This window comes from Thamnophis sirtalis, unplaced genomic scaffold, assembly GCF_051295495.1.
Source record: "Thamnophis sirtalis isolate CommonGarterSnake01/CBP01778 unplaced genomic scaffold, rThaSir2_p1.2 scaffold_6, whole genome shotgun sequence".
Classification (NCBI taxonomy): domain Eukaryota; kingdom Metazoa; phylum Chordata; class Lepidosauria; order Squamata; family Natricidae; genus Thamnophis; species Thamnophis sirtalis.
The window spans coordinates 41,138,709-41,157,301 of NW_028261386.1; the positions used below are offsets into that span (position 1 = coordinate 41,138,709).

The 18,593-nt window shown below is 38.7% G+C and overlaps 2 protein-coding genes across 10 annotated transcripts in view; one reads left to right on the forward strand and one right to left on the reverse strand.

Moving 5' to 3' along the window:
- The window catches only part of CAMKMT (calmodulin-lysine N-methyltransferase), a 341,744-nt gene extending 336,972 nt beyond the window's left edge, over positions 1 to 4,772 (reverse strand). For 2 of the 4 annotated variants that reach the window (XR_015696938.1, XM_014052934.2), the window contains exons 1-2: positions 4,192 to 4,772; positions 723 to 895 (exon numbers count right to left, since the gene is read on the reverse strand). Coding sequence is in view for 3 of the 4 variants with exons in the window: in XM_014052934.2 (XP_013908409.2) it covers positions 723 to 895; positions 4,192 to 4,323 (305 nt within the window). In the remaining variant the exon portion in view is untranslated. The remainder of the gene's footprint in view (positions 1 to 722; positions 896 to 4,191) is intronic. The other 2 variants (XM_014052933.2, XM_087717701.1) reach the window with 2 other exon arrangements.
- A 156-nt stretch (positions 4,773 to 4,928) lies between these two features.
- PREPL (prolyl endopeptidase like) overlaps positions 4,929 to 18,593 on the forward strand; it is a 31,484-nt gene continuing 17,819 nt past the window's right edge. For 2 of the 6 annotated variants that reach the window (XR_015696939.1, XM_087717705.1), the window contains exons 1-7: positions 4,929 to 5,122; positions 5,207 to 5,250; positions 6,565 to 6,745; positions 8,971 to 9,329; positions 11,811 to 11,939; positions 13,200 to 13,269; positions 18,367 to 18,570. Coding sequence is in view for 5 of the 6 variants with exons in the window: in XM_087717705.1 (XP_087573831.1) it covers positions 9,120 to 9,329; positions 11,811 to 11,939; positions 13,200 to 13,269; positions 18,367 to 18,570 (613 nt within the window). In the remaining variant the exon portion in view is untranslated. The remainder of the gene's footprint in view (positions 5,123 to 5,206; positions 5,251 to 6,564; positions 6,746 to 8,970; positions 9,330 to 11,810; positions 11,940 to 13,199; positions 13,270 to 18,366; positions 18,571 to 18,593) is intronic. The other 4 variants (XM_087717706.1, XM_087717702.1, XM_087717704.1 and 1 more) reach the window with 4 other exon arrangements.

Consider the following 18,593-nt stretch of genomic DNA (forward strand, 5'->3'; position numbering starts at 1 on the left):
TTACTATGAAGATAGGACTCTGTATACAAATTACAGAATTAGTCAACTCCTTTGGACTTATATTATGCATTTATATTAATACTGTAATAATAACCTAATGGCTGCTTTATGTTAGAAAAAAAAGTTTTCCTTTCTTCCTCTGCAACTTTCTCTTACAGTTCACTATGCAAAGCTACTTTACCTTTGTATTTTTAAATATAAACTTATATTTTTATCCTACCCTACCCTGGTAATTTTGAAACACTAAATGAAGTTTATCAACAGTTATAAACAGTACTGTGACATTATTGAAAAGATCACAAAAATTACAAGATGTTTATAAAGAAAAAGTAGGCAGATACAATAGGTTACCATGTGTTATTGTCAGGCACGACCACATGTGAAGGTTCACTTATTGATTGCTAAAGGCCTATGCACAGGGATCGTCTCAGCTAATGGGTATTCACTTGGTTAGAGTTAGATAAGAGTCAATGGAAATCAAATGGATTGGATTTAGTTTACTTCAAACTGATAGACTTCAAACTGTTAGGGTAACAGAAAATTTAATCTAGAAATAGGCAGTGTAAATGAAAGTCCAATTCAACTTAAAAATTTAACTGATGATAGAGTTTTGAGTCCAGCCTTGGCTGAAATAATTTCATTTTGTCATTAAGTAAAAACTAAAAAAAGGAAAATAAATAATATGCAGACATAGAAAATATTTGCAGAACTGGAATATTTACCTTAATGATATAATATAGTCAGGATAATAGTTACTTTTGTACTGAACCCACAACCTTGAGTCATCTTCTGTCATATTACTGTCCTCAGTTATTGAGAAGAGACCAAATGAAGCAAATCGTCTTACTGATATTTGCTGAAGGTTGGCATTCTCCAAGGGCTTTTGCTTCAAAACCTATAATGAAAAACATCATGTCTCAAGTTAAGGAAACTGCAACAAAATAACCATTGTCAATGTTTTAATAAACTTAAAAACATACTGTAAAACACCGAGTTAACATTAGTTTGAAAATGTGTTGAACTATGTTTGTTAAAGAGAGAATAACTGGATTTTCCAGAATCTGTATCATTTCCCATTTCTTTTGAGGAGCGATGTGATACTTGTTTTGTTAGACGATGTCTTTCATGGTCTGTTTGAAACATACAGTACATATTGGTAACAGAATAACAGAGTTAGAAGAGACCTTGGAAGTCTTCTAGTCCAAGCCTCTGCTCAAGCTGGAAACCCTATATCAGAGAAACAGTTGTCCAATCTGTTCTATAGCTATTTACAACTTACATTTTCGTACAACATTCTACAAGTGAGTGCTGCTCCATATATTATAGTATGCCTTACAACAGGGAACAACATCTGGCAAGAAGAAAGGAAAGCACCAGTTTAGTGAATGGTTAAGGTGCTGGCCTAGAAACCAAGAAACCATGAGTTTTATTTCCATCTTAAATATGAAAGTAAGTGTGTGACTTTGGCTACTCATTTTCTCTCAGCTCAACCTACCACAGAGAGTTGTTGTCAAATATATTTGTACCCTTGAGCTACTTATAAAAGGAATAAAAACAGGATGAAAAAATATTCTAAAAAAGCATGGCTGCATAAAGAACTCTCTGACAAATCGAAAGACAAAAAAGTTAAGTATAAAACGTGGAAAGAAGGGGACATAACTAAGGCAGAATATCAGCAAATAGCCTGAGTCTGTAAAGATGAAGTAAGGAAAGCAAAGGCTCACAATGAAGAAAGGCTTGCCACAAAAGTAAAAAATAACCAAAAAAAGCTTCTTCCAACATTTTAAAAAGAAGAAAAAAGGTTAAGGAAACAATTGGTCCATTGCTGGGAGAAAGTGGCAAGAAGGTAACAAGCAACAGGGAGAAAGCAGAACTATTTAACTCATTTTTTTGCATCTGTCTTTACACAAAGGAATAAAACAGTCCAGTCTATCAAAAACAGCACCACAAAAATCAGATTAGAAACACAAATTGAAATAGGGAAGAAAATGGTAAGTGAGCACCTGTCTACCCTAGACAAGTTCAAATCACCAGGACCGGATGGATTACATCCCAGGGTTCTGAAGGAACTGGCAGATGAGATCTCAGAACCACTGAACTATATCGTCTTTGACAAAGTGACAAAATTAGTGGACCAGAGGAATGCCATCGATATAGTTTACTTGGACTTCAGTAAGGCATTTGATAAGGTAGACCATAACCTACTACTAGATAAAGTAGAAAAATGTGGGTTGGACAGCATCACCACCAGATAGATTCATAACTGGCTGACCAACCGCACTCAACAGGTAGTCCTTAATGGAACTGCATCTACATGGAAGGAAGTATGCAATGGAGTACCCCAAGGCTCTGTTTTAGGCTCAGTATTCTTCAACATCTTCATCAATGATTTGGATGAGGGAATAAATGGGGAACTCATCAAATTTGCAGATGACACCAAGCTGGCAGGAATAGTCAACACTCCAGAACACAGGCTTAAGATACAGAAGGGTCTTGACAAACTTGAACATTGGGCACTATCTAATAAAATGAAATTTAATGGTGAAAAGAGTAAGGTTCTACATTTAGGCAAAAAAAAATGAAATACACAGGTACAGTATAGGTGGTATCTTGTTCAATAGTAGTAACTGTGAGAGGGATCTTGGAGTCCTAGTGGACAATCATTTAAATATGAGCCAGCAGTGTGCAGCAGCTGCCAAAAAAGCCAACACAGTTCTAGGCTACATAAACAGAGGGATAGAATCAAGATCACATGAAGTGTTAATACCACTTTATAATGCCTTGGTAAGGCCACACTTGGAATACTGCATTCAGTTTTGGTCGCCAAGATGTAGAAAAGATGTGGAGACACTAGAAAGAGTGCAGAGAAGAGCAACAAAGATGATTAGGGGACTGGAGACTAAAACATATGAGAACGGTTGCAGGAACTGGGTATGTCTAGTTTAATGAAAAGAAGGACTAGGGGAGACGTGATAGCAGTGTTCCAATATCTCAGGGGTTGCCACAAAGAAGAGGGAGTCAAACTATTCTCCAAGGCACCTGAGGGTAGAACAAGAAGCAATGGGTGGAAACTAATCAAGGAGAGAAGCAACTTAGAAGTGAGGAGAAATTTCCTGACAGTTAGAATAATCAATCAGTGGAACACTTGCCTCCAGAAGTTGTGAATGCCCCAACACTGGAAGTCTTTAAGAAGATGTTGGATAGCCATTTGTCTGGAACGGTATAGGGTTTCCTGCCTAGGCAGGTGGTTGGACTAGAAAACCTCCAAGGTCCCTTCCAATTCTGCTATTGTATTGTATTAAATAAACTACAGGATGAGAATCAGCTATTACACTGACCAGTATTTGCGTCACAGAACAGGTACACAAACATACAATAACTTTCCATTCTTTGCACGACACTATTGCACAAAACACTGTTGTGTGTTGCACTATGATAATATATTATTATGTCTGTTACACAATCAGACAGATGTTTAGACTGGATTTGGTGTTTTTTATCCATCTATCAAGTCTTTCCCTAGGAACTGAAATTGGCAGATGTCACAGGTATTGTCGCAGCTGTTCCAAGTAAAGCTGCCTTTTGCAATTGACTGTTGGTGATTTTGTCAATGTCGAAGGTGTTCAAGTGGTGCTCCAGATGTTTTGGAAATGCACCCAAGGCATCTATTACTATTGCTACTACCTTTGCTTTCTTTTGCCACAGCCATTCTATTATTGTTACTATCATTTCAAACTCAAAGTTAAGCCCTTTCATTCTCAAAAGCAGGTGTGATAGCAAGTTTCAGAGCAGGAAATCCCCTGACATTCAGAACCGAAGCAGAATAGGTCCAGTTTATCTGTCAGTCAGACCCGTTTCCCTAGGGGCTTGCTTCTCATATTATAAAAAGAATAACGCAGACTGCCAGGATCTCCCTGAAAAGATGTGAGAGCTGCAAGAGAATCGCCGGTTCTGCCCTTTGCCCTGGCGGCCAGTTATTAGTTTGCAAGAAAGCTGTTGAGGGCGTCATTCGAGATCAACTTTACCGCCTCATCAGTGAAACGAGAGGCAGCAATAACTTATATGCAAAGGAAGCGGAGCGAAATCATTGCGCATCTGCAATGCTAGAGAAAGGGCAGGGGATGCAGCAGGGTTCCCGTGGGGGGACGGGGACGGGGGCGGGGACGACAAGCGGCCATTGACTTTTCATACCTGTCTGAGAAGTGTCCAGCGGGCTTTGGCGGTTGCCTGCTTGCTCCTTTCCCCGGCGTCTCCCTCTTGGTTTTCTGCCTGAGCCCTGTCAGCTGGAGCAGGAGAAGCGCTCGGGGAGGGTTCTGCAGCCATGCTAATGCCAGTTGTCCCTTCTCCCTCTCCTCCTAACTCAAAACTTGAACGAGCCCGCTAAAAAATAAATCGTGAAATGAAAGCGGGGGGGGGGGAGTCCAAAAAGAGTAGCCCTAAACTTACTCGGGGACCGGTCGCTTCCCCAGAAAGTAGCGACCCAGGTACAAGAAACAGCCCTCAGGGCTGGGAAGCTTTTGCCCGAACCTTATTCAGCAAGAGTTTCTAAAGCCTCCCATTGAGCAAGAAGGAGCACGAGAAGAGGACGGAATCATCTTTGATGCGGGCAAGGAAGCGGACGTTTGACAGTAGCCCGGCTCCGGAGAAAGAATGCAGTTACTGAAGGGTTATTTCTCGCAGCGAAGAGTTAAGGTCGTCTCTTTTATTGCCACGGTAGAGGAAAACATTGCCCGATTTTTAACATGACTTTTTTTAACGTTTAAAACAAACAAACAAACAAAAAACCACAATTCAATTTCAGACCTTGGCGAATCAAAGGCGGCGTTTCAGCGCCCCAGACCAAAATGGAGATTCCGCATTTTATTTGCGGGCACAGGAAATCGCCATGTTGATAAAGGGCAAAGCGAAAACTCCGGAAAACCGCCGCCGCCTGCCATCTTGATTGTGGGCAAGCACTGCGGTGTACGCGGATGAAGGTTTCAGTCGCCGGTTTAATAAGTCATCGTTGTGCGCCTTTTCTGTTGCTGCTTGTCTATGATCAACAGTAAATTGGTTGTCGCCGTCCCTGAGATTCATGTTTCATTCTGGATTGTTAAATTCCTCCTTACAGAGTGATGAAAAGGTAAAAAGTTGGTCGTAATATTCCTATTGGTTTGGTTAATATGTTCCAGTGACTGGAGATAACTGCTGCTTTGTTTTAAAACAGTTTGAAGCGAGAAATCAAGCCAAAAGAAGGCTCGATATCCCCCGGTATGTACGAATTAAAATGTTGTGATAAAGCACAAAATGATTTGTAAGGGCAAAAAAGTTGAGACTAAGAATGCAATTCTAAAGTGCTGTACTGCACAATTACCTGCTATAGTAAGGGATACCTACTAGAGCCCACTAAATTCCTCTAGACTTAACTTTGAATAAGCATGCAACATTAGTCCCAAAGGTGCTTTTTCAAGAGGTAACTGGACTTTCTGGTTTTTCTTTGAAAGCTGAAGAAGCTTCTTGGATGAGAAGCGAAACGTCTTCAAAGAAAAACCAGAAAGTCCAGTTGCATCTTGAAAAAGCACCTTTGGGACAACCATGACCTGAATGACTGAGAATCTCCATAGACATGCAATCCTAGGTTATTAGCCAGATCATTGCCTGCTATCTTATGAAATGCCTTTTTCCTTGAGATTCTGACTAAATCCTCAAATCCATTATATTATTGATTTTATAGAATGGAAAGGCATTTTTTTTTTGCAATTTGTTGGATTAGTATTTATTTGTACATACATGTACTAAAGAGCCCCCTATCGCAACCAGTTTTGTGCAGTGGTTAACGTGCTTGCCTAGAAAGTAGGGAATGGTGAGTTCTAGTCCTGCCTTACGCGTGACAGCTGGCTGTGTGATTTTGGACCAGTCATTCTCTCGTAGCCTAACAGATGCAAAATGTGGTAGTGCAGCCAGTTCTTGGAGTCCCTAGGGTGGCCCATGTTACACTGCTGTTCTGCAAGCTGCACTTGTAGATGGTTTGCTTCCCTTCACGGCATGGGCCAAGCTATCTGAGCAACCATCACACCCAATGGGATTGTTCTGCCCACTCATGCCAGCAGACAGGGCATGCTATAGACCCCATCGGTCAAGGAATTTCAGCTGGTGCATCCAGGAAATCGCTAAAGTTTCCATCTTTTCTTCTGTGGCTCCTGCCTTGAGATCTGAATTTCCATAAAAGCCTGAAGATTTGGCTCTACCAATTGGCCTGCAGCCCCAATGAGGGTGCATCACGCTGGAGGTGGTTGACGGATTAAGACGAGACCCCACCTCTCTCCCATTTGCATTCTATTCCCTTCCTTCCCATCTTTTTAATTGTAAATTATTGTTATTATTCAGAGTATTTATTGCTTCAATGTTTTATTGGCTTTAATAAGCCACCCAGAATAACTTCTAGACGAGATGAGTGGCAAAAAATAAATAATATAGATATAGATGTGTGTGTGTATAATGTATATATTTATGCACATGAACCTTTACATTGATTATTATCCCTCTGATTGACTTTGTGTATTTATGTACACATCTTTGTCAAAGTTGAAGATGTTCCAGTAACATTGGTCCAGGACATTAAAGCAGAACATTGCGTTAGGGTGTGACATCCTCAGCCCATCCCCAGCCTGATGCAGAAGCAGGTTCTATTCAACTTTCCGTGGTCTATTTCAGAAGTGAATTGTTGTCACAAGTGTGCCGAGTGGTCAGTATGCCACAAATCAAGGTAAGACTTGAAGTGAGGTCCTATACCGCTATTATTGGCCACCTGGTGGCTACTGCAAGCATATCCCTGTATAGTCAATGCTTGTTAAATTTCAGGGCCATTCACATTTTGGCAATGGGAGAATCATAGAGGAAGTGGATTTCTAGGACATCTTCTCACACCTTGGCTCACCTTTTGATTTGGGATGATGGCAGGTATTTGCTATCATTATACACCTTTTTATCAGCCTTGAAAATTAACCACAACAAGAAGCAGATCTAGAATCCCAACCTGTATCTTTATGGTAAGATTACATTAACAGAATCTTATAAGTCTGAAATGCAGACCTCCTGTCCCTCATTTTTACTCTTCTGAAAAACAGTGTCCCTTCTAAGATACTTTCACCACCCCACCTCTTTTGCATTCAAATCACATTAGATTGTTGTCATGGCTGTGGCTCTTGTTCCTGTCTTCCAAGGTCATTCCCACATAGCATTATATTCTAAGAGGGAGTGCCTCACTTGGTGTCCTCCTCCTAATCCTGGTGTGTGAGAGAGATAGGGATTCAACAATATATTTTTGAAATTGAAAAGTTTTTTTAAATAGTTTCTATAATGTAATCCCATGGGCAGGTAGTATAGCTTTTCCTCAAGAGACAGACTAATATCACAAAGGTTAAACAAAAAGCCCTATGTAGCAGTCAGAAATGGTAGAAGATGATGTGTCTGATCTAGGACCTCCTCCCCATACTAAGATATGTAAGGTTGAATGAAGAGAAGAACAGAGAAAGTCTGCACAGCTCCTTCCAAGACGTGCACTCACCAGTGACTGCTTTCATTTTAGAGCCATCACTAGATAGCAATTCTTTGTTGAGAACAACCACTCCATTTACCAGACCTCTGTCTATTGTGCCCTGAACTATTGTCTGTAAAAAAAATCTGTGCTTTTGAATATGGACCAGTTGATCACCTTCAATGATTCTATTTCTGTACTGTGTTCTGACAGTGCGTCTGTTTGCGGCACTGCACTTTGCTTACTGGGATCTTGTCTGTAACTGTTTAAGGGATTTAGTACTGTTGAAGACTGCATGGGTGTGTTTCTTAAGATATAACCATCCAGCCACTGCTATAACTGCTCAACCAAAGTAAAGACTTGCATTGCATCCGTCTGTCTGCATCCATCTGTCTGCATCCGTCTGTCTGTCTGTCTCTGTCTGTCTGTCTCTGTCTGTCTCTGTCTCTCTCTCTCTCTCTCTCTCTCTGTGTGTGTGTGAGCCAACCCTGGGACAGGGCAGCAAAATTCTTCACAAATATTTTAAAAGGTGTGGGCCTTTAAAACATGTTGATATTTATATATATATATTTCCAACCCCCAGGTGGAATGCCTGTTACCTTAGGGATACCATGATTGCCATTTAATTTTAACTATGCCTTAGCCAAAAGTGGTACAAGAAGGATCTAAAGACTCAGGGAAAGATAGCAAAAGTATATAAAACTGAACTGCAGATCTCAATTTGAAAACAAGAAACAAGAATCAAAAGCTGGAAATATGGATTGTGGACATTTTAATAATCAGATTAAAGATAGAGGAATGAGTACCTGTGTTGTGAATATTGTAGAACGGATATTATTGTAACAATTATATAAAGTTTAAAAATTGATATAAAGAATCAGTCTAGCCATTGATGACCTGCATCATTCTTTCTCACTGGTACAATTGTGAGATTACAGTATTGGAAATATTGGGTCAGTTAATTCCTTAAACCTGTGAGGTTCTTGTAGCAAATAAAGCACTTGGCATGTACTCCTTAAATTCTTGCTATAAATCTTCTGCCATCCTTAAGGAGATTCAGTAAAATTATATTGGGGTTCTTGGTTGTGAAATAGTGACCTATCTTTTGACAAATGGAATGAAGAGCCAATTTGATGCAGTGGTTAGAGGCTAGAAACCAGGAATCTGAGTTGTAGTCCCGCCTTAAGGTCAAAACTAGCTATGTGACCTTGAGCCAGTTGTTTTCTCAGTCCTAGAAAGAACATAATGACAATTTTGCCAAGAAAACTGCAAGGATTTCTCCAGGCAATAAGCAGAGACTTGGACATGGCAATATCTTTTGAAAATATGAAGTATTCTTTTAGTGTGTTTTTTAATGCCAGTATTGTTTTTAGAAACCAGTAAAGTTAAAAAGTCTCAGCTTTGTTTATAATTTCTCTTCCATTAAAAATATAATTTCTTTTTTTCTCCTCTAGGTCTGAACCAGTAGAATTGAAGATTGTATTCATTTGAAAGTGAAACATCTGTTGGCTGCGACTAATTTACTTGGATTTGTTATTACTTTGGATTTTAACAGTTCTCAAAATAAGAATGAAGAATCAAGCAAGATGAATATTTTGTCATCATGTATTCAGGCATTAAATATTTTCCTTCTTTTTTGAAAGGCAGTATTGGCCACCTCATGAACCACTTTAAATGCTTGTCCACTTCATCTGTAAGATTTTGTAGTCAAACAAAGCAACAGGTATTTTTCTTTACAACATGTTTTAGAAATGTATGCATTGTTCCTTATTCCCAGGGAAGCATTCAGTCATGGAGGTTTTTTGCTTGCAAGGTAAGCTATTTGAATGAATAATTCAGGCCAATAAATCTTGACCCTTACACAATTAAAACTGCCTTTTTCCTTGTGTCAATGACTCGCTAAAATAGTTAAGGCAGAAAATAAATTTTCAAATATGCTTGTAAGACCATGATACATACTTTTTGGGCTTCTGTTCTGGATTCACGGTGGTGTAGTGGTTAGAGTGCAATATGGCAGGCTACTTCTGCCGGCTGCCTGCAGTTTGGGAGTTCAAATCTCACCAGGCTCAATTAAGTTTGACTCAGCCTTCCATCCTTCTGAAGTCAGTAAAAAGAGGACCCAGATTGTTGGGGGCAATATGCTGACTCTGTAAACTACTTAGAGAGGGCTGGAAAGTGGTATATAAGTTCTAAGTGCTATTGCTGTTGCTATTCAATTGTAATTGGACAATGAGTTGGACAAGATAGAAATTTTAAAAATAAAATAACACTGGGTTCTGCTATTCCAGCATTTTTTTTAAAAAAATGTTTATTCACTGGAAATCCAGCAACATACAGTGCAATAGAGATATTTTTTTCATTTCTGCCAAAGACAATTTCTAAATTCTGTAGTGAGAAATTTAATTCAAATAGCTACATTTTGTGTTGATAGAATGAAAATGTTGAATTAAAAACTGGGGGACTATCAAAAGGGATCTCTAAAGTTTCCATCTTTTATAGAGTTTATAGAAATAAAACGCATGGGATTAATCAGTGGAACAGCTTGTCTCCAGAAGTTGTGAATGCCCCAACACTGGAAGTCTTTAAGACGATGTTGGATAGCCATTTGTCTGAAACGGTATAGGTTTTCCTGCCTAGTCAGGGGGTTGGACTAGAAGACTTCCAAGGACCCTTCCAACTCTGCTATTGTATTGTATTGTATTGTATTAAGTCGGACTAATCCAATTTAAATTTTATATTAGATCAAGAAGAGACTGATAATTGGAACTAGGAGGATGAATGTGTGCTGGATATGTTCACCATCTTAAATTATTTATAACAATAATAAAGGTGGAATACAAACAAACAAATACAGTAGCAATGCTAATGTTAAACAATTGTTTAACATTGCTAAGATCTTTTCAGCTATATAGTAGTTAATAGATTTTTGCCATAATTTCCTTACATTTATAATTTATAATTTATTATTTTTTCAAATATAGATTAAGTCTTACCATTTAGCAGTGTATCAGAATAATAGAAGAATAGATAAGCCTCTTGGACCAAATTGAATTTGCAGATTATAACATTATGCATTACTAGCATCTGCAAATGATATCATTATACACATTGCATTTACTTTACCTTCAACCCAATTGATTGGTCCTTGAATTTGTATACAAGTATTGAAATGTTATAAATTGTCCATAGTTCAAATTCTTAATGGATAGAGTGCCTTGCCATGAGCAAATAAATTGAGTACCTATTTAGCTCTCATATTGCGAGGCTATCTGTGTGGAAAAATGGAGAAAGTCTTTAATTTTAGAAACAAATTAAACATTGACTTTGCTAACACAATTCATATTCACATTCTTGCGTTATCAATAGCAGTCAGTGGTAGCTCTAGACAGCATTGAGATCATAGGAAGAGAAGGATTAATTCTTTCAGAATTAAGAAAAAGTAGAACACCTCTCCAAATCGGCCGCGCGAGTGATTGTGAACACCTCTCCAATGCGGCCGCGCGAGTGATTGTGGGCGCACCATGGTTCGCCCACATAACACCTATCCTCCGCGAGCTGCGCTGGCTACCTGTTGATCTCCGGGTGCGCTTCAAGGTGCTACTTACCACCTATAAAGCCCTCCATGGTAGTGGATCTGAGTACTTGAGAGACCGCCTTCTGCCGATTACCTCCCTCCGTCCCATCAGATCGCACAGATTGGGCCTCCTCCGAATTCCATCCGCCAGTCAGTGCCGACTGGCGACTACGCGGAGGAGAGCCTTCTCAGTAGCAGCTCCGACCCTTTGGAACGATCTCCCCGTGGAGATTCGTACCCTCACCACCGTCCAGACCTTCCGCACAGCCCTTAAGATCTGGCTATCCCGTCAGGCCTGGGGATAAGATCCTACTCCGCCTAACCCGAATGCTGAATGAATGTTGTGTTTTACTGTTTTATTTTATTTTATTCACATATTTTATGTTTTGTCTTGCACTCCTTCCCACGAATTATAAGCCGCCCTGAGTCCCCTCAGGGAAAAGGGCGGCCTATAAATGACAAATAAAACTAAACTAAAAAAAAAAAAAACAAATCTGCTATTTGCAATTCAGAGGAAATAGTCATATTACTGATAAAGAAGACTCATTCAATTTAAAAAACAGTTCCCATAGCTTTGCAACATATCTGATTATTAACTTAATTTTCTGAAATAGTATATACAAAATTATTAAGGGTATTTTAGTTGGTTTATAATATCAAATTGTATACTGTAAAATAAATCCTGCTTATTAACATTTAGTATTTCATATCTTTTCCTAGAATCTTCTGAAAGCAGAGCAAAAGAACTGGAAAGTTTGTTCAGCAAACTACATAGATTTGAGAGAGAGGATTAAACAAAAATTGGAAAAATACTATGACAGCCATTCATCAGTTCTAAATAGACTGATGGTAAGTATTATAAAAGTTGCTAGTTTGCTTATGATACTGATTCAAATAATATTTTGAAAATTATTTAAAGAGGTCTCTATGATAACACTTGTCTTATTAGTGTCCACATATACATAGCTCATTTAAACATTCAAAATAATTTATGTGCATTGCTTCCATATTATCCCCACCATACATCTATAACGTATTATTATTATTAGCCCAATTCTACACATTGAGAGACTGAAGAAGAATAATTTTCATTGGTGTATCCACTGAATACATTGGAAAAATGAAATTGGGATTTCTTCAAACCAGGATTTAAAACCAATGTGACAAAGATTTTTTCATCAAAATAAAACCATTTTGCGATGTATCCATCATGAGCAACCAATTTTGTTGTATTTAAGTACAATGACAATAAAGATTATACTTATCATTCCAGAATTTGAATATCCATTTACATTTATTGAAGTTAATGGCTTGAATTTCACTAGGAGAGGGTTTTTTTTTTGCTTATTTGGTTTTTAAGACATTTCATTATTATACTGTACATTTATATTCCATTTGTTTCTGCCAAGTTCTGAATATTGTTCTAAACACCTACATTTTTCTAAACACCTGCATAGGAAAGCAAATATAGCAATAGCAGTTAGACTTATATACCGCTTCATAGGGCTTTCAGCCCTCTCTAAGCAGTTTACAGAGTCAGCATATTGCCCCCAACAACAATCCAGGTCCTCATTTTACCCACCTCGGAAGGATGGAAGGCTGAGTCAACCCTGAGCCGCTGAGATTTGAACAGCAGAACTGCAGTCAGCTGAAGTAGCCTGCAGAGCTGCATTTAATCACTGCGCCACCTCGGCGCCACATCTTTTTTATATGATTGTTCTTGTAGGGAATAATGGGAGGAAGGACCATGAGAGTGTCTGAATAAACAAGTTATAAATCTAATAGGACTCCAAGGTCCTTTCCAACCCTATAATTCTATGATTCTAATTCTGCATTTACTAGAATACTTGCCTGGCAGAAATTGAGGATTCTGAGACTTGTAATCCTAGTACATCTGGAAGACACCTTGGAGACAATGCTAAATCTTACAGTTTTTATGTTACATGAGGAATATAAAGGAGCATATATTTTTTCTAATTATATACCAATTCCATGGACTTCAAAAAAGTTCAGTTTATTATACAGGAAATTTGACAAAATGTAATTACAGATAATGTCATAATTCTAAATGCTTTGTAATGGATCCATCTTTATGTTAATGTTAAACAGATTAAGTTTGGAGACTATATTTACTTTGAAGAAAATGGCTGCATATTTCGTTCAAAGCTAGGAGAAGTAGGTATGATTATTATATTACTAAATTTATTTATTTTTTAGTCACTGCATATATAGCTTTAATAAATTAAAAGAAACTTTTAATAAGGTCTTATGAAAACAGTGTGTTACATTAGGCAGGAAAAATATGTTATTCTCAGCAAAATTGGTTAGGACCACAAATAATCAGAGAGAAGCTTGAGTAGGAGGTCACATATCTTAAGTCTCATACTACAAGGTTTATGACCTTGCTTTAGGCGTAAGAGATTTTTAACTCCAGGAATCAAACTCCATTCACAAGAGAATGTTTTTAAGGGATAAATTTCACGCAAAGTAGCTTTTTAAAAGTAAACATAAATGTCCATGCAATAAAGTAATTATGTCTTCTAGATTTGTAATTTTATTTAGCAATTTGGAAATTGTGCAGCACATAAATTATAGAATAATATATAGAACAATACTTTGCAACTTTAAGATGTGTGCACTTTGGAAAGGAGCTGACGGCATGACAGCACGACGTGCGATCTTGGTGCTCCGAGATCACAATCGATATTTTTGCCGCTGGACGGTCCATTCGGACCTAAACCGTCCCGCAGAGACGGTGATTGAGAAGGGCACATCCTGCTGATCTCAGGGACACTGCAAAGTCCCTGAAAGATCCAGGAATAGCCTTTTTTTCCGGCGACAGAAACACAGCTAATGAAGCTGCTGAAGTTGGAACAGCTCCGGAACGGGAAGAAAATGAAAAGAGAATGTGTGCTGAATTGGTGAGGAAATTTTATTATTAGAAAAAGACTACCCCCCCCAAAAAAAATTAAGTTAAATTAAAATTGAAGATAGAAGACTGTAAGCAGTGAAATTAATCTACATTAAACTTAGTGTGTTATCCTGTTTCTATTTTTTTTTTTCATGGATGGAATTTTTGCAAAAGCTCCCTATTTTTTAAACTGAATGGGTTAATTTTTTCTTCTTCTTTTTTCACTTTTGCTTACACCTATGGATTAAAATTTTCCTTCTTTTTTTATAATTATTGATTGGATTGTTTTTGATCTTCATTTAAGGTTTTTTTCTTTCTTAAACTTGGAATATAAAGAAGATAATAAGGATTATAAAGAAGGTTGTAACAACAGGAGGAAAAGCAGTTACACTGCCACTTAGAGGCTGGAGGCTGGATACATTGTTTTTTTCTTCTTTCTCTTTGATCACTTGAGATTCAAGGTTCTTTCAGTTTGTTTACTGAGAGTGATAGTAAGAAGAGCACCTGTATAACGTTGTTTATACAGGTGCTTTTTGGGATTTCTATCACTAGTTATTGGAGGGAAGACACAATTTTGACTTGAAAGATAATAAATGAACCTGTTTGAAGTTTATTAAAATAACCTTAAATCCTATGGTGGCAGTGCCTGCAAAATTGGAACAATGGCGCAGCAGGAAAAAAACTGTAACATTGCAAATGATTATGTTTGAAATTCAAAATCTATTAGTTGTGAAAGAGAGAATTGAAAAGAGATTGGAGAATATGGAATACAAAACAGAAAAATTTGATGGAAAAACTGAGAATGTTTATCAAATGAAGAATGTGGAGGACAGAGTTCAAAAAATGGAAGAAAAAAAATGAGCAAAGAGATAAGAAATCTGTGGATACTGACAAAAAAGTAAGTGTGGTTGGTAATGGCAAGAGCGAAATATGGAAAGGGGAGATAGATGGATTGGAATTCTACCCAAGACTTCAAAGCACAGAAGAAGAAAATAGAGAAAAATTGACAGAGATAAGGAGAGAAATCTTGACAGAAGCACCAATGATAACCAAAGATAAGCTGATGGAAAGAGCAGATGCTGGGTTTTGAGCTTTTATGAGATACAAAAGAAACAACATGTTGCAAAGAGAGGTTCACACAAGATTTATTAAGAAAGTAACTAGAATATTAATGCTACAAATGGCAGGAGATATAAGACTGCACTATTACTGGAAAGATACAGGTTGATGCAATGAAAATGTATAATAAAAACTAAGCTAAATTTAGTTTACTAGTAGTATGTATAAAATGAAGTGACAATAGCTATAGTTAAATAATGATTATTAATGATAACAATACATATAGATATATTAGTTTGATAACATGAAATTTTATATAAACAACACATGGAGAATATGAGAGGAGGTTTAAAAGCTTTATCTAGAATATGTTATAAAGATGTATTGTGATTGGATGATTTTAGGATGATTTAATAGAATGTTATCATAATCCTATTCTAGATTTTGAATATTATATATAAAAGGATGTAAAAACAATTATAGTCAAATTAAGGTAGAGATATAATAATTGTGATATACATGAGTTATGAAAGTTTATTTATATGCCGCCCTTTTCCCTGGGGGGACTCAGGGCAGCTTACAACTCAAGGGGGGGGGGAAACAAACATTTAACACGTGAGAGCAATACATAATTAAAAAAGCACAACATTCATACCATTCGGGTGGGTTGCAATCTTTAGCCCCAGGCCTGACGGGATAGCCAGATTTTAAGGGCTGTGCGGAAGGTCTGGAGGGTGGTGAGGGTACGAATCTCCACGGGGAGATCGTTCCAAAGGGTCGGAGCTACTACCGAGAAGGCTCTCCTCCGCGTGGTTGCCAGTCGACACTGACCGGCAGATGGAACTTGGAGGAGGCCTAATCTACATGAATACATATGAATACATATGAATTTAAAATGTGCAATTTGATATGAAAAGCAGGTGATGACTATGGAAGAGATTTAGTCTCGGCTTCCCGGGAGATGACATGAGGCTGGCTCCAGGCGATTACCAACGCTTCGTTGAGAGAGGGGTTCTTTCCCACCGCCTTGAAGGAGGCAGTGGTGAGGCCCCTCCTTAAAAGCCTTCCCTGGACCCAGCTTCTTTAGCTAACTATTGTCCGGTCTCCAACCTTCGCTTTGTAGCGAAGGTTGTCGAGAGTGCGGTAGCACGTCAGCTTCCCCAGTTCCTGGATGAAGCTGTCTACCTGGATCTGTTTCAGTCGGGTTTCAGGCCCGGATACAGCACGGAGATGGCATTGGTCGATGATCTCTGGTGGGCCTGGGACAGGGGCTGCTCCTCTGTCCTGTTCCTATTAGACCTCTCAGCGGCTTTTGATACCATCGACCATGGTATCCTACTGCAACAACTTGGGGGGTTGGGAGTGGGAGGCACCGTTTTACGGTGGTTCTCTTCCTACCTGTCAGATCAGTCACAGTGTGTGTTGACTGGAGGGCAGGGATCGACCCCGAGGCGTGTCACTTGTGGGGTGCCCCAGGGGTCGGTTCTCTCACCCCTCCTATTCAACATATATATGAAACCACTGGGTGAGATCATCCGTGGTTTTGGGGTACGGTATCATCAATATGCTGATGATACCCAACTTTTCATCTCTACCCCAAACCACCCAAACGATGCCCTCGACATGATGTCCTGATGCCTGGAGGCTGTGCGGATCTGGATGGGGAGGAACAGGCTCAAGCTCAATCTCTCCAAGACTGAGTGGCTGTGCATCTTGTTCCATCTTTGATGATATGGAGATAAATTTTAGCCCCCTCAGAGAGGGCCCGCAATCTGGGCGTCCTCCTGGATACGCGGCTTAGTTTAGAAGAACACCTGATGGCCGTGACCAGGGGGGCCTTTTACCAGGTTCACCTGGTACGTCAGTTGCGTCCCTTCCTGGATCGGGATGCTCTGTGCACAGTCACTAATGCCCTCATCCTTTCTCACCTGGACTACTGTAACGCTCTCTACATGGGGCTGCCCTTGAAGAGCACCCAGAGGCTTCAACTGGTCCAGAATGCAGCTGTGTGGGTTATCATGGGGGCACCTAGGTGCTCCCATGTTACACCCCTTTTAGGCGGCCTGCACTGGTTGCCGGTTGTCTTCCGGGTGCGATTCAAGGTACTAAGTATGACCTTTAAAGCGCTCCATGGCTTACGCCCAGGATACCTGCGAGACCACCTACTGCCACCGGTAGCCTCCCACCGTCCAGTGCGATCCCACAGCGTTGGCCTCCTCAGGGTGCCGTCGGCCAGACAGTGTCGGCTAGCAACCCCCAGGAGGAGAGCCTTCTCTGTGGGAGCCCCTTCCCTCTGGAATGGGCTGCCCCGGAGCTTCGTATAATCCCCGACCTCCAGTCCTTCCGACGCACCCTAAAAAGTTGGCTTTTCCAGCAAGCCGGCCTGATCATTGTTAATTTTAATTGATTTTTTTAAAAAAATGTTATTGTTAATTCTAATTGGGTTTGTTTGGGATATTCTATTTAATTCTTTTTAACTTTCGTAATATAACTTTTCTTTTTAATGTTGTACATCGCCCTGAGTCCTTGGGAGAAGGCTGGCATATAAATCTAATAAACCAAACCAAACCAAGAGATGCATGGAAATACTGTAACCAACTGACACACTTTCTACAATTTGTAATGGAAGATGGCCTTTTTATTTTTATGTTTGTTTGTCTTTGTTCAAAAATAAATAAAAATTGGTTTTTAAAAAAAAGATGTATGCACTTCAACTCCCAGAATCCCTCAGCCAGCCAGTTATATAAGCATATACCACACACATACCATTTTAGTGGCTATTTTATTTTTAAAAAATAAATAGCATGGGAAAAATGTACTTAAAATAACCAATTAATTTTGTGCCATCTTTTTAAAAAGTGGAGTCATATCTCTTCCATGACTTTGCCAATATATTTGGATGTGATTAGGGAATAAAATACATTCAAAAACAGTTTCTTTGTTTTCATTTTTTGCACAAAATGTAAAGTAGAATTTTCAAAATAACAAGTATATAACCACAGTCTTGCCCATTTCACTGTGATTAAGGTCCATCCATCACAGTTGATTAATGGAGAAAATTGATGTGGTTGCTAAGAATCAATATCATCTTGGCTCAATCAATCAATCCACATCCATTAAAGCAGTGAGAAATTAGTCATAAATTCATAGCATTGAATTTGAGTAACTTTAGCACAATCAAGGTCTGTATATACAAATTAATCACAAAATATTACATCTATAGACATATTCAGTGGGATAGCAGAAAAATTGATGATTCTTTGCACTAATTCTTCCATTTTAACATGACTGTTTTATGTATTGTAGATGAAGAGAACTACGAAGCATTACTTAGCACAGAAGCGCTACCATTTGAAAATTCTTTCATCCACAAAATCCGAATTTCCTCAGATCATGGATATATGGCTACTGGAATTAAAAGTGCCAGCTCTGAAGAATGTGCTTGTATTATTGTGAAACTACATCCAATATCAAAAGTGGAATGTGTTATCCCAAATGCATTTAGCTTCGGTAAGCATTTAGTAAAAAGGGAA